This window comes from Triticum aestivum, chromosome 5B (assembly GCF_018294505.1).
Source record: "Triticum aestivum cultivar Chinese Spring chromosome 5B, IWGSC CS RefSeq v2.1, whole genome shotgun sequence".
Lineage (NCBI taxonomy): Eukaryota > Viridiplantae > Streptophyta > Magnoliopsida > Poales > Poaceae > Triticum > Triticum aestivum.
In genome coordinates, this window is record NC_057807.1 from 506174104 (window position 1) to 506189257 (window position 15154).

The window sequence follows — 15154 nt, forward strand, 5'->3', positions numbered from 1 at the left end:
GAGGCACAGAGACTCCCGTGTCATGAAGGATGGAGAGTCCGCGGCAAGATAGAGCACACTCAAGTTCAACCCTGATAGTTCGGTACGTAATTTCATCTATGGTGCTAATGTTCGCAGGGAAGCGCTTCGTCATTTAATTGCTTCTAATGATTTAACATTAAGTTTTGGTGGATCTGAGGGATTTTCCAAATATATTCAAGATGCTCATACTCGTAATTTCGGACCAGTTTCTAGAAAAACTACAACTAGGGATATGAGAAATTATGCAAATTTGGTCTAACAAAAGTAAAAAAAGAATTTTACTACATGCATTTTCAGTCTCTTTAACATATGATATCTGGAGTAGTCAAGCAAAACAATACTACATTAGTGTGGTCGCTCATTATATTAACCAAAAGTGGAACTACAAATAGAATCAGGGTTTGAATTAATTGACAAAGCACATACTGGTGTGAACATTGATGAAGCTATAGTTAGAGTTGTGGCAAATTTTGGTCTGACCAACAAGATTTTTTGCATTAACTTTGGATAATACTAAATCGAATACTACTGCAAGCAATGACCCCACTCCTCTATTTTCCATATATGTTGCATCTTTTTTACTGCATCGATGTCATATAATTAATCTTATTGCTAAATTTGCTTTAAGAGATGCAAATCACGCATCTTTTTACTATATATTGCAAGGCAAAAAGCCTCACAGTTCTCTTTATTAAAACAAATAGAACAAAGTCATGTACAAACTAAAGAGAGAGAGAGATACTTACAAAGTAATACTTACACAGAAGGAAGTTAGCGTAAGAAACTAACTAGGGTAGAGTAGACAACCAGTCCAAGTAACTATCCTTAAGTTTACATTTGATCCTATGGGTTAATAGGGTCATGTCATGAATAAAGTTGTGCCTCCAAAGTCTGAACAGAGGTCTTTCATTCCTAAAAACCTTTCCATTCCTGATGATCCACATGTTCCAAGCAGTAGTAAACACCACCTCAGTAAAGAAAGGCTTGCCAAAATCCCTCCTAGCATGCAGAGATATTGTAATCAACGAATTGCAAGCTACAAGAGATATTGCATTGCGGTAGAAGCAACTCCTCATAAGTATAATTTAGACATGCATGTAAGATGAAACTCTACATATATGATGCTTAAGTCACTTTTCTGAGACAAAGATGAGTTCTCGGAATTCACTAATGCAAATTACGAATCACAACTACTCACTCATGTGACTTGGCATGTTGATGAAATATTGACTAAGTTTTTGAAGATGTTTTATGATGCAACAATTTCTTTGACCGAGATTTATTATGCCACATCCCCTTTAATGGTGCATAATATTGTAGGCATTGCTATTCACCTGAAAGCATACGAAAATGATGAATTATTAATTCGAGTTGTTGCTCGCATGAAACTTCAATATTTGAAATATTGGTACGAAATTCCTATGTTGTATGCATTTACATATCTTGGATCCTAGGGCTAAACTTGATGGGTTTGCTAATGCACACACTAAACTAGTTGTGTCCAAAGTTTCGAATATTCTGCTTATTTCACTGATGTTCGTGATAAGCTTTCTGAAACTTGTGATAAATACAAACAAAAGTATGTCAGAGTTCGGATGCAACGACCTCCATCAGCACCAACTGCAGGAAAAAAGAAAGGAGTGTAGAGCAAGATATTTGGTTCTTCCTCATGTGCCTCAAGCTCTTCAATAGGAGCATCAACACGTGTGCTTGCAGATGGTAGGGAGTTAGCGAAATACCCCAACAACGAGAAAGTGAGCTTCAATGAAGAGGACGAGGAGGACTTCAACATGTTGCAGTAGTGGCATGGCCACAAGCTTACATATCCGGTGATTTCAGCACAGGATGTGTTATAAGTATCCGTCTTGGAGTCTGCTTTTAGTCTAGTTGGGAGAATACGTTATGATGAGAACACTAATGACTCTGAAACATGGGAACTAGCCAGAATAAGAGCCCAACACATTACAAAAACAAAGAACTGGAAAAATCTTTCCATTCACGAAGAAGAAAAGGGAGTATTTTTCTTATTCTTTTGTAGTTTTCTTATCCTCCTATTTCCTTTTTCTTCTGTAATTTAGAGCGTGGCTTTGTACTCTTTTTTTCTTTTAAAGGATGGAACGTTTTCATGAGGGAGTCACTAATAAAGCTCAAAATTTATCCCACGTGATACTTTGCCTCTTTTTTAATTCTTTTTTTGAAATTTTCAGTTTTTTCCTAAAAAAATCGAAGTATTTGGGCCATAATGGCCCTGCCGCGGGCTGGCTTGAGGGCACGGCCCGCTCACTTATAAACATGCCTATGCGGGCCCTGCCGTGCCTGCGATGTTGTTTAGGCGTGTGCCAGGCCGTGCCGGCCCAATTGGTAAGGTTTGGATGTGCTGTTTCGCTAGCCCGCTCGACTGCTCCTCTGACGACCCCTCCAAAAAAAAAATACTGCTCCTGTGCTGCCGGACCTCCACTCTCCCGTCCGGCGCCCGCGGATCGTCCTCCGCCTTCCCCCCTGCACGTCCTCCACCGCGCGATCCCGACCCGCCTTCTCCGCGCCGCACCGCCGTCCGCTCCACCCAAGCTCTCCCCTGTCTGCGAAGGCGACAACCAGCAGCCGCGGCCCGAATCCTGGGTGGGAAGGAGATCTGCCGCGCTACTCTGCTCGATGGAGACTGGAGCGGAGGCGGGCGGCGGTAGGCCGGAGTACAGCATCATCGTTCCCACCTACAACGAGCGCCTGAACGTCGCCCTCATCGTCTACCTCATCTTCAAGCACCTGCCGTAACCCCCTGCCTTTACCCACCTGTTTTGCTTGCCCATCTCATCCTCTTCTACTTCTCCCGGTAGGCAGTTGAGATTGTTATCTCTGTAGGGCGGAGGGCGTTCGTGATCCAGAATTCCAGATAGGTTTAGGGCCGGCTCAGATTTTCCGGTTTGTAGATAAACTTGGGCGTTGACAGAATCGTTGTTTACAAGTTACTGCTGATAGCTCTGGGATTCTCCAATTCTCCACTCCCACGGTGCAACTGTATAACACGCCTGTGGAACTATTAATTAATTATTACGTTGGATTGAGGCCATGAGATATGATCGCTGTCACATCTCATCATGTGCAGCTGCCAAATGCTAGTGGTGACATGCTCAGCTGAATCCAGTCCACTTGATCTTGTGATAAGATCTCTCAAAGGACATAGATAGATCAAGGTGGCCGTGGCATGTGGCTATTCCAAAACTAGTTTCCGGTTCATGTTATTTGTCCAAGACTAGGCAGTTTTCCAGAGTTATCCAAAGTATGTCTGGTCCTGTCAGTGTGTGCAGCTGGTTTCAGTTACGTAGCACTTAGCACTGTTTATACCCTGGATGACCTTCACCTTAGTGCATCTGTGGCTAGTTTTGACCGATTGCTGCAAACTGTATTTTATTAGCCATATAAACTGGTTGATAACAGTACACCGTCTTATTTTGAGATTGAAGGACCTAATTTTATGTAGGGCTTGCGAGAGTTGGTTCGTTTTGCATTCACCTTGCCTGTAGTGGTTATTTTAGAATCCATCACGCAGCAAATTTATTTGTAATATCCAGCATGTTTTCTGTTGCTGTTGTATACTTGTAGTTTTTGGTCAGCACTACAACCTGTTTCGTTGCTTCTGTGTACTCGTATCATCTCGTTAGCTTATTTTTGGTGTATTTCAAATGGCAAGGCTGTTGCATTTGTTTTACTAAACTTGCTGCAACTTTCTACTGTAGTGATTCCAAGTTCGAAATCATTATTGTGGATGATGGAAGCCCTGATGGCACTCAAGACGTTGTAAAGCAGTTGCAGCAATTATATGGCGAAGATCGTGTTGTAAGTAATTTAACAAACAATCTTATGTATGAGTTTATATATATGTGTGGTCCGGGTTTTGGTTATTTATGACTTACCGCAATATCTTTTATCTAATACCAGCTACTGCGAGCTAGACCAAGGAAGCTAGGACTTGGTGAGCTTAGCTGCCCATTTCTACATATGGTGAATGTTATGCTTGATGTTCGTGTTAACGAACTACTATAAACATTCAGGTACTGCATATATGCATGGATTAAAGCATGCCTCAGGGGAGTTCGTTGTTATAATGGATGCAGATCTATCTCATCATGTATGATTTTTCACATTTTCGTCTCTCTGTTATTTGGCATAGTTAAGCTATTTAAATAGTTCTGTTCCTTTTAGTTACTGATGATTCTTTTTTCTATTCTGAACAGCCAAAATATTTGCCAAGCTTCATCAGGTGAGAATCATATACCCAATGATGCTTTTGAATTTATCCAGAAAGAAAGATTGGATTTACAGCTTTGTATTTTGTTTTACTGAGGAAACTGGAAGGAGCTCTGCTTATTCTCTGTTAGCAGAAGAGAAAACCATAATTATAGTGGTTGCTCGCTTTTCAACAGTAACACCACAGAGTTCACATGCAGACTACTCCCAACACTGCATTGCACACTTACACTTCATAGAGTCGCTCTGTCGGGGTCAATCAAGTCCTCATTGGGCACACTCCACAGACCAAAAGATATCACCAAGGTGGACGGGGGCACTCATTCTGGCCACCGTGAGAATCCAATTCTCGCCTTCTAATACCTTATTCACTATTCTCTTTTTCCTGGATGCCAGTTCATACAGGCCCAAGGTGCAGTCGCAGAGAGGGATCCTCCAACCCAATTGCTCTGCATAAGATGCAAGGGTAGCACCACGGTCATTGTGGTGCCTCCACTTGATTGCTCGCTTTTGCTTTCGCTGTGCTGCTGCATCTCCTTCTTTCTTGGATCCTCTATCAACGTGTGTTCTCGTGTGCTTTGTTTGTAGATAGATACAGGTTATAATTGTGTGGCAGTGATGAGAAATTGAAAGGCCGGTCTTACGGCTGCCTCCCAGACACGAATATTCGAGATACTCTCGTCGTTGTTCCGGGATGGTAGTAGCATGATGTGATATGATTCGGCGAAAGGTTTACTCTGAGCCATTTCCCCCAGGTCTTTACAGAGGCTGGCATGGGCACTGACACTGCCCTACTGTATGCTTTGAAATATTGTGTACATTTATTCTGTTCTGTTTTGACTGGTCTCCTCTCTTTGGCAAAATACGTCTTAATTAACCAGTTTGCTCTTGCCAGGTCTAGAAATGGAATATTGGCTAACCAAGTCATAGATATATATGTACTTGTGTGTTAGTTGTTTGATTTAATGGCTCAGCGAAGTTTGGTATAGCTGAGCTCTCTGAGCCCATGGGAAAAAAGTAATTAGGAGTTAGAAGAACCTATATAGCTTTTCTTTTAATCATGTTCCGTTTATTACCAGGAAGCAAAAGGAAACCGGTGCTGACATTGTAACCGGCACCCGTTATGTTAGCAACGGTGGTGTCCATGGTTGGAATCTTATGCGTAAGTTGACTAGCAGGGGAGCGAATGTTCTAGCACAGACGTTGCTACAGCCCGGAGCTTCTGATCTGACTGGATCGTTTAGGTGCGTCTCATTTTTATACAAATAGAACAAGCCCCTTATAATTTCTATTATTTGACACTTTTGCCGGTTTCCTAGGCTATATAAGCGAAGTGCTTTGGAGGATGTCATCTCCTGCTGCGTCAGCAAGGGCTATGTATTCCAAATGGAGATGATTGTCAGGGCTACTAGGAAAGGTTATCACATCGAAGAGGTAATCGATTCCATTTTCATTTGTGTAAGGCTGGATTTAAAATATCTTGGCTTTGATAGTTGTAAACTTTGCTTGTCATGTCTAGGTCCCAATAACTTTCGTCGACAGGGTCTTCGGAATCTCAAAGCTCGGTGGATCTGAAATTGTTGGATATTTGAAAGGCCTTGTGTATCTGTTGCTCACAACATAGGGGAGACGCACGGTAGATGCTTGTTAGTGTGTGTTTTTTTCCTTATGTTACCACAGCTTGAGTTACATGAATTTACTAACATTCTCAGACTTAGTTGAATTATATGCACAAGTTTTTGTCTATGAGTATCCTTATGAATCATGTGGCATCTTGTGTTCCGTGACCTGTAATTACTCAACTGCTTGCTACCTTTTTTTTTTGCGGGTGAACTGCTTGCTACCTTGGGGGAATTATATGACTGTATTGATGGAAACTAGTTGGTCACTTGTGAACATTGCTTTTGCAGTTATCATGCAAGTAAAATACATAAACAAGAGGAAAGGAAACATAAGAACATTTCTTAATTCTTATGTTTAATTTAACTAATCCTAAGAAAGTAAAAATACTCCAGGGAATAACACCCATATATTACATCAAAGGAACTACCTGGAAATTCTCTTTTTCTAACTTCTTCAAAGCACCCAAAAGAAGTTAGAATGCATTTCAGAAGAAGTTGCACAATGACAATACGACAAATACCAGAGAGCAAAACGACCTAGAAATTCTGAGAAACACAAGTTGCTGCCGGCCCACAGATGACTAAGTTAAGCCCACAGTTAGCCCCTAGGACTTAGATTTGTTAAAAAGGGTTGAAGAGAATCACTTGGTTAATATGCGAAAATCCGGACAAAAACCATTACAACACTCCCACAAGACAAGGCACCCCGGTCTACCTGGCTACCCACAAGATCCACACACACCACAAGAACCACGCACACCGCCAAGGAGAGAAACGCCATTGAGATTGTCTACGATCTGTCATGGTCATCACTTCTCCGACTTCACCGTGGACAACCAACCAAGAGTCTCAAAACAAATGCTGCACAAGAAACATGTCGGTATATCCAAGAAATCCACCAACTGGTCAAGGACTAGGCAGCTCCGACTTCGTTAGCAAGCCTCGTAGGAGAAAGAGGCGCACCTTGCACCAATTAACCAATATCGGTAACAAGCCCCGTAGGAGAAAGAAGCGCACCTTGCACGGTTGCACCATTATCGGTAACAAGCCTCGTAGGAAAAAGAAGCATGCCTTGCACCAACATAGCCCCGCCTGGTCATTGCATGGCATTGTTGCCACCACGTCATGCCGAGACAAAACCAAACGGTCGACGACGAATGATATGCCGTGACCCCACATTTCTTGCCATCATCGTTGCCACACGAGTCGCAACACCAACCAGCCACACCATCGGTCAGGCACGTAACTACCACGATGACATACACATCCAGCACGAATGATGTGCTAGTTGGATCAAGATTTTCAAGACGGCGCCCAGGGAAACAATATTAGAGATGCCATCGCCCCCTGAATCCACATGAAGAGCTTGGTCTGGAAGTTCCAGATCGACAACTATTGCCTACGATTCCTCTATCTGAAGCTGCATTTTATCATCAGCAGGTACTGCGATCATATCATGTCAGCCAATAATGAATGTTGTAACCCCCTAAGAAGAGTCAAGGTTTCGTACTCGTCCTCTATAAACTTATTTGTTAAGACCATTTTTTAGTCTGTTGGGTATAAAGATGTTTCAACACAAATGATCGAATTTGAGCTTGGTCATTAAGCAAAGATTTTCTTAGCCAAGATGATTTATAGTTGCCACTTAGGAAGTAAGCATCCCACATTCCACTGCCAACAAGTATCAACGGCAAAAGAGGGGGGAAGGGGCCCCATGAATTCATATAGAGCTGATCTGCAGCCGCTGTGCGAATTACACTACCTCAGTACCAAGGTACATAAATGAACAGAATGATTTGCATTGCATGCACCGAGGCCGTGACGCAGAATCTAGCTAGGTCTACTACCCAATTGGATGAGCGTTCCAAAGCACTCTACAAGATAACCAAGCCGTGTCATAAGGCCAGAACTTGAGACTTGAGGTCGATTCCGTTGAATATGAATGTTCCATTCAGCGGCACAAACTGCTTGGTCACCAGCTGGACAAGGGGCGAAACAACTTGTTAGAAAGATACAACAACATAATCCTCCTGGTTATAGCTAGCTCGATAAGGTCGGCGAAGGGAGGAGCATACCTTGATAACTTCCTGGGAGGCCACTCCGCCTATGAAGGCAGCGACAGGGTGAATCTCTGCACCCGCAAACCGGCACACTTCAGCAATCAGGTCTTCGGACAAGGACGATCCCTTCAAACCCATGTCACTTAGCACCGAGACAGCAGCCTCCTTCAGCCTAGGAACATCCTCACCAATCTCACTAGTGAATCCAGTGCTTAATCAGTATTATAAAAACATTAAAAGCATGACATCACAATTATCGCCACAAGTGAATGCATATTCTTGTCATGTACCTGTCGAATATTCCAGGTAATCTGCTGTAGTTGGCAGCAAGCCGGTCAACAGCCCGTAGCAGAACATAGAAGTTCATTGCGAAGCTACATCAATAAAATCACTTGTCATTTGAGAAGCCAAAAAATTTAGAACATAAAAGAGGAATGCAAATAAACCAGAGGCCAACAGCTCTAACATAAAGTCACACACAATATTCAAAGCACATAAACCCAAGTGTAAACAAAACTTGCAGTGCATTCTGTAATACGGTCAACGATGGCTGAAAGAACATTTACTTCTAACAAGAAAGAAACTCTGTGCTGGTAGCCTGATACTGGGAACAAGCAAATGGAATTGTTCTGCTCTAGATACCCACATGAAGGGCCAGTTTCACAAAGAAGTGCCTTTGAAAAAAATGCTAAATTGTACAGCATTTTAGAATTGCCTAGTTCTAGATGCCCTACATATGATAAATACTACCTCTGTTCCCAAATATAAAATGTTTTCGATATTTCAATATGGACTGCATACAGACTGAAATGAGTGAACAAACACACTAAAACGTGTCTACATACATCTGATTCAGAAAAAAGTTAAAACATCTTACAATTGGGAACGGAGGGAGTAACAATATTGCAGAACATGCATATTAGTAATAGCATGAAATGTGGAAAATGTATAATAATTTTCTGTGTTGCTTACAACAGAAGAGATGAAACGGCAACATAAGAATAATAGATGCTGACCAACTGTCTTCGTCGGCGAAGTACTTTTTAACTTCAGATAGGACTGGAGAACTGAATTCCTCCTCCATACTGCGGTATCTACAGACCTAGACAACAGAAATCACTCAACAACGGGAGCACATATAGTTGATCCAAAAGAACAAGAGCGGGCAAAGGCAGAAACAAGATAAATAACAGATTCCAATAAGAATGGTCGACTTTTGGGGCATCTTTTACAATATTTATGTACTTATTATACAATCAAAACTGTTTAAAACTAAAAGCTAACAGTTAGCACATGTAACAAGAAAATTAAGCCAGAAGTTGCACTGCCAATACAAGACTTGAATGTGCTGTGCAATCTACTCATTATGGAGGAGAATCTACAATAGTCCTATCACCTAAAAAAAGATTAACAAATAACTGAGCAGTAATTGGCACATCATTTCATAAAAATAAACTTTAAAATTCATCATCAAACACGGGAGTGGATAACAGAACACTGAAAGGTCTATCCATCATAAAATCGGACTATCTACCACAATCATCAAGGGTTCATGCAATAAGATATTCAATCAGAAAAATAAGTTACAAATATATAAGCCCCTGAAGATAACATCTTACTTTGAGTTTTCTAGTGTTTTTGCAGAACGTTTTGATACATGCCCTTGAAATAGAATCAGGGTCTCTGCCAATTCGCTTCAAAATACTCTTCACACGATGCTCTATGGCAAGACAATCAGATTCAGCCTTAGCTTGGTAAATCTTTTGTAAGCTTACATAATACCTGCATTGGTCAGAAAATGGATACTTTATAAAGTTCATGAATTAGAAGATACAGTTGTGGCAATAAACTTGAACCTGAGGGATGATAGTTGCAAGAAACCTACTCAGTAAGTGATGTCATATCCGGTATTGTTCCCTCGAGAGGTAGCTCACCATTGCCCTCATTTGCAATAAATTCCTGTAAAACAGAAAGAAGGCAATGCAACTTAAGAAATGGAAAACAATGGTAAGAAAGAAATGATTGCACAAAAAGATATACAAAAGAAACCCTGTGCCTTCACCAGGTAACAGTTGTGGACAGTTTCTGAATGGTCCATACATTCACTTCCTAAAACAGCTACCTACCTTTAACGCATATAGGCTTATTACTCTAATGGGGCCTCTCCAGTAATAACTCATATTGGCTTTAGCTAATAAAAACAAGTTATGAACCACCTATCATCCACTTCAGCTGAGGCTTCTAGCTAGAACTACTTGATCCTTTGGCTTTAAATAATTGTAGCATAAATGCGGCTGTAAGTATATCAGTATCATAGAGTAAAGTCGCAACCCCCGCACCCATCCACACACACATAAGAAACTTTCTGAATTTGTGTCAACAACATCAAAAGGTATCTAGTGATTGGTATTTCACATAACAGTGCAGTGGCAAATGTATTAACGTTCATCCTCACTATGTTCAGAAATTAAGGAATCATGGGCTATCACAACCACTATGATATGAATCATAATGAAGGTACCTTCAAAGAAGCAACTAAAACCCAGAAATCTGAAGAAGAAAAATTGACTTCAGAGGAGCTATCATCAATTATCTGACGGATTTCATCACCTAGCAAAAAATGATCATGAGTCAGAACTATCAATTCTGCACAGGTGCACTTTATCTATACAAACAAATAACAGAACAAACAAATCATCTAGAAATAGGACTGCTCAAATTTCAAAGTAAATTCATGAAGCATATATATTTGTGAAAGGAGTGACAGATTTTTTTTTCAACAATACATGTTATAAATCGTTTCAGATAGCATGTGGCTGCCATTGTTTTCATGACATCTTAGTGTGCTATCAGGTGACATAACATGAATGGTATTGTTTTCCTGTCAAAACTACCATGCACACCAATATTAGGTGACACCAACGCCATGGTACTGATTAAGGAAAGGATAGAGAACAGCAAAATGAACTGTTATTCATATACAGTTCAAACTGACAAGCATGTGACTGAATAACCTAGCAAATGCTTGTGCCAGAAATATCAGGTGACAATGTTATTTTTATAGTATAGTCAGATGGTACTCAGATACTACAGTTGCTACTCTGCAACAGCACCATACACTGTAACAAAGCAGGTTATCTTTGATCAACCACCACAAATCACTATAGTAATGCCTGAAACAGATAGGTTCTTATTCTCAAAAATAATAGCTGCGGGGGCATCCCCCACTGCTTTCCTTAAAGAAAAGGCTGAAGCAGATAGCTGAACTCTGATCTACATAAATCCACAAATTATTTCATGTTTAAGATTCAGTAAACTATGTGAAGCCATTACTAATCCGAATGCAGACTATATGTAAAAGTTTAGTGTGAAGAAGTTTTGGGGCTGCCACATTTGCACTCATTAAATATGTTGAGCACGGAGTTGAAGTCGCATTAATTCAAGTAGTTTTCATGTATGGTATGAAGAAAAGTAAGCGGTGAATCGTGTTGAAGTTACATTCATAAAAGTAATGGTAGAACTAACTTACTGATTCCTGGAGTTACCGAGACTTTATATGAAGATTCTACTGCTTCTTTATAATTGTCTTCATCTACGTTAAGCATATGGGCTCGAATTAGGTCCTGACAAAAACAGTAGCTTAGTCAACGACCAGAGATATCTGTTTTGCCGGCCAGCAAACCCAAAAGATCATGTACCTTAAATTCCCTTTTCTCTTGCCTGGTCGAAGGTAACTGCCCATCATGTGCATCAGCCCATTTTTCAGCAAGCCTCGCGAGGATAACAATGTATGGAGTATGCTTGTGCACAACAGGATCTTTGTCGCATATATCGATTGACTTTGCAAATCTGCAAGTCAATAGAAAGTCAGCAACAAATATTTCCTTGAGAATGAGACAATTATCATGCAATTTTTTCTGCAAACAATAGAGAAATGAATATCTCTTACTGTTTGAGTTCCGGCCAGGGATTGTGCAACCGTAAGTCATCCAAAGAGTGGTCCGGTTTTGATTCTATAACACAGTGCTCCTAACAATACATTAGAAGAAAAAACGGTCAATTTTCTTAAAATGATTTGGGCCATAACTTCTCCCAAATATGGTTAGACGCTGGTGTATAATGAAGTACTAAACGCTAGGCTCTGTATCAAATAAGCAAGAATTTACAATTACCAGTCCTTGTAACTGTGATATAATGACATCATGATAATTTGGTATATGGAGGCACTATACGTATTTTAGGGGTTAAGATAGATACATGAAGTACCTTGATGCTGACCCTGACAACCCCAGTTAGACCATATGAACGCGCAGCAACCAACACAATATTTGCGCTCCTGCAGATACTATCTAATTTCAATAAAGAACTCTCCGGAAGCTGCAGTAGTGAAAATTTGGTATTAGTAACTTTATTTGAGAGGCGCACACTGCATATAGATGTATTTTGCCCAGAAATAGGCTAAAAGACTTCAACAGCAAACTGGAAATTCTTGTGGCATCTACATTCACCAAAGTACGGGACATAAAAACGGTAAAACAGGTTTGGCGCTAACAGTGACATGCCAAAAATATGAATCATCGGTCTACTCAATAAACCATCGATTGCAAAGATGGCCAGAGAAGTAGTATACGAGCCACACCATATTCCTAAACTATGCACCCAGTAGTAAGTATATCATTAAGGGAAAATTAAACCAAAATTTAATTTAATGGTAATTCAGATGCCTGTTTTTTTTGTGTTCGCAATAGATGTATAGTGCAATAAAATTTTGTCACAAATGAAAATACCTAATTATACCGGTCGGGAGATTTTACTTGTAACAATTTTCGTGCGACCACCATGTTATGAGTAGTTTACATAAGTAGATGAAATGTCCATGCCAGTTGACCTTGAGTAGTCACTTTATGTCTTATTTGACACTGAATTATGGTGATCCCATTTGGTTGAACAGCTTCCATGACACGGCATGGGCATTTCATCAAGTTGCACAAAAATGTAGCATTGCCTTCCAAACATGTTCGATGAAAAGTGAGGACAAATATATTTATCTAACTTTAATTAATATCCTAAAAAGAACAAAAGACTCTCTGCAATTTTTTAAATGGCAGCTTCAAAACACTGCCTAATATCATGTGGTCACAGGCTCAAATCATGTTATTCTCTGATATGAAACAGGAATTTCAGGTAGTCACCCACCACGATCCAAATTTTTTCCTGCTTAAAAAATGCTATGACAGGTGTTGACCTTTACTATTAATTATACAAAGAGATTCACTTCTTTCCAGGATACAACTATTTGTAACCGAAAGTAAGCTATATAGGCTATTCAGTTATGACTTATGAATATCTGGTGCATTGCCCTGACCCTACAAACTTCCTAACCCACAACCCAAGATTTTAATCACTCCAATTTTTTGGCTTCACAGAAATCACAAGTATTCGTTCAGCAAAAAAAAAATCCACATAGAAAGCACCAGCATATTAATCGCTGATTTTGCAGTTTATCTTGGGAGTGTACCAAAACACACACCTGGGTAGCAAGGACAACAGTGAACTGGGAAAAGAATGAAGGATTTGTATCTATCATTGTTGCTGGTGACTCCTCAACATACTTGGCTTTCACAGCATCATTGAGCTCTTGTAGGAATGAACATATAGATTTTGCTCTTGATTGACCCAAGCACCCTTCATCCACTGAAAATAAATATAGACTCTCAGTAAATATGAGTGTAATCATTTTAAGAAACGAATTCAGGAACAGAAAGGACTGCATAGCTAAGGACTTACACAAAAAATTGTTTCCCAGGTCCGATTGTTCGACTTTGGAGCCATCAACAACAGTAACACTCCCTATTCCTCCAAGCACAAGGTTCTTCAGTGCTTCAGTTCCAGTAGGGCCACAGTTAAGCAAGCATATGCTAGCCTTCTCCAGTGCAGCCTGTCCTTGATCACCCCATATCCTGTAATTCGTATTTGAAACACCATGTAGCTTTCAATATGTGTATATGTGTGTCCTTAGATTTCATAGGGGGTAACTTACGCGGATAATAATAATAAAACATATATCATAAGACATAATTGGCGGAAAGGTGAAGGCCATACAATAGAATGTGGCCCATATTAAATTTATAAAGTAAAGCATGTGCCATGAATTCTAGTTTTGATTCGCACTAATCAGCACCAAGGATTTGTAACAGGAAATGTTGTTGCTATCCTGGTCTCATGGATAAGTAGGTTTTAATAATGCTGAATTGCTTGTTCCAAATAGATAGCTCGATTTCAAATTTTCTCACGCCATTGTTATGGATGTCGTAAAGGATCAATCAAAGGGCCAAATTGTGCAGATTAAACAAGGGGGCGGGTTAAACTAACAGCTGCGATGGGCTGACGGGTGACAGACACCACAACTCATGCGCCTTGACAAAATGTCCAGACTAAGGGTTTAACATCTCAGTTTTGCAGGTAACTGGGTAGGAAACTTGCGACTGGCTGAATCAGTACCCAAACAACGGTTTCAGAAACCCAAACAGCAGCAGCTGCCCAGACCCCACAGCGTCCGAATCTTAGCAGCAGGCCACCCGCTAGCCGAACCACAGTGGAAGCATAAACCCTAGATCAGACGTCACCCCCTGCCCAACCCGGGCCCGACGAGCACGAGCGTGGTTCCATCCGCGGCAGAACCCTAAACCCCTCGAATCGACGGCGAGCGCTCGGAATCTACGCGCCAGTCACGCGGAGATGTGGCCGAGGGTGTGCTGGAGGGAGGGCGGGAGGAAGAGGGCCGACGCGTTACCTGAGCTGGCGATCGTACTTGGTCTTGGGCTCGGCGACGGCGGCGGCGGCCATGGCTGCGGAGGCGGTGGCTGCGGCCGAGGAGCGGAAGTGGAACCGGGTGGGGAATCGCGACCCCTCCCTAGAAGCTGCACGCGCGATGCGGAGGTGGTGGTGCAGGCGTTTTCCACCAGCTCGTGCGTGCATCCAGTTCCAAAGGAACGGCCGGATCACGCGTATCTCTCAGCCTCCTCTGTCTCAGAGCAAACCTGGCCGTCTGGTCCGTGTCGCGCGGGCCGGCCCGCGGGCACGGAATTTTGGCCCGTCATGTGCCTGGCACGGCACGCGCTCAAGAGGCCCGGCCCGCGTTTGGCTCACCTGGTACAAAGCCGATCCTGAAATCCAGGCCTTAACAACCTGTTTGGTGATCCTTAA

At 41.4% G+C, this 15154-nt stretch overlaps 2 protein-coding genes and 1 non-coding gene across 5 annotated transcripts; 2 read left to right on the forward strand and 1 right to left on the reverse strand.

Moving 5' to 3' along the window:
* Positions 1-2443: 2443 nt before the first annotated feature.
* LOC123112807 (dolichol-phosphate mannosyltransferase subunit 1) lies at positions 2444-6048 on the forward strand. The gene is made up of 8 exons (XM_044533904.1): positions 2444-2789; positions 3756-3855; positions 3958-3991; positions 4071-4147; positions 4254-4279; positions 5346-5510; positions 5586-5700; positions 5786-6048. Exons 1-8 carry the CDS (start codon positions 2674-2676, stop codon positions 5888-5890), a joined length of 738 nt encoding a protein of 245 aa, XP_044389839.1. The 5' UTR covers positions 2444-2673; the 3' UTR covers positions 5891-6048.
* On the forward strand, positions 4877-5012 carry LOC123118306 (small nucleolar RNA snoR113). Its single transcript, XR_006457854.1, has one exon. It is a non-coding gene; the product is annotated as a small nucleolar RNA snoR113 (small nucleolar RNA).
* Positions 6049-7572: 1524 nt separating the features above from the next.
* LOC123112809 (NEDD8-activating enzyme E1 regulatory subunit AXL) lies at positions 7573-14948 on the reverse strand. 3 transcript variants are annotated; one of them, XM_044533907.1, is made up of 14 exons: positions 14742-14948; positions 13736-13908; positions 13479-13642; positions 12215-12325; positions 11898-11977; positions 11647-11797; positions 11478-11571; positions 10470-10558; positions 9834-9907; positions 9568-9730; positions 8965-9050; positions 8239-8322; positions 7964-8120; positions 7573-7867 (listed from the first exon to the last, which is right to left on the reverse strand). In XM_044533907.1, exons 1-14 carry the CDS (start codon positions 14924-14926, stop codon positions 7784-7786), a joined length of 1695 nt encoding a protein of 564 aa, XP_044389842.1. In that variant the 5' UTR covers positions 14927-14948; the 3' UTR covers positions 7573-7783. The 3 variants fall into 3 exon arrangements, with proteins under 3 accessions (XP_044389842.1, XP_044389841.1, XP_044389840.1); XM_044533906.1 differs by having other exon boundaries at positions 7964-8144; XM_044533905.1 differs by having other exon boundaries at positions 7964-8159.
* Between the last annotated feature and the right edge of the window lie 206 nt (positions 14949-15154).

Coding starts and splice junctions, on each gene's coding strand:
- LOC123112809 (XM_044533905.1), bottom strand. CDS start 14,926: ATGCACGCACGAGCTGGTGGAAAACGCCTGCACCACCACCTCCGCATC. Junction 9,908..10,469: donor TTTTAGTTGCTTCTTTGAAG/GTACCTTCATTA, acceptor TCTGTTTTACAG/GAATTTATTGCAAATGAGGG. Junction 9,731..9,833: donor GATATGACATCACTTACTGA/GTAGGTTTCTTG, acceptor TGACCAATGCAG/GTATTATGTAAGCTTACAAA.
- LOC123112807 (XM_044533904.1), top strand. CDS start 2,674: ATGGAGACTGGAGCGGAGGCGGGCGGCGGTAGGCCGGAGTACAGCATC. Junction 2,790..3,755: donor CTCATCTTCAAGCACCTGCC/GTAACCCCCTGC, acceptor TTTCTACTGTAG/TGATTCCAAGTTCGAAATCA. Junction 3,992..4,070: donor ACCAAGGAAGCTAGGACTTG/GTGAGCTTAGCT, acceptor ATAAACATTCAG/GTACTGCATATATGCATGGA.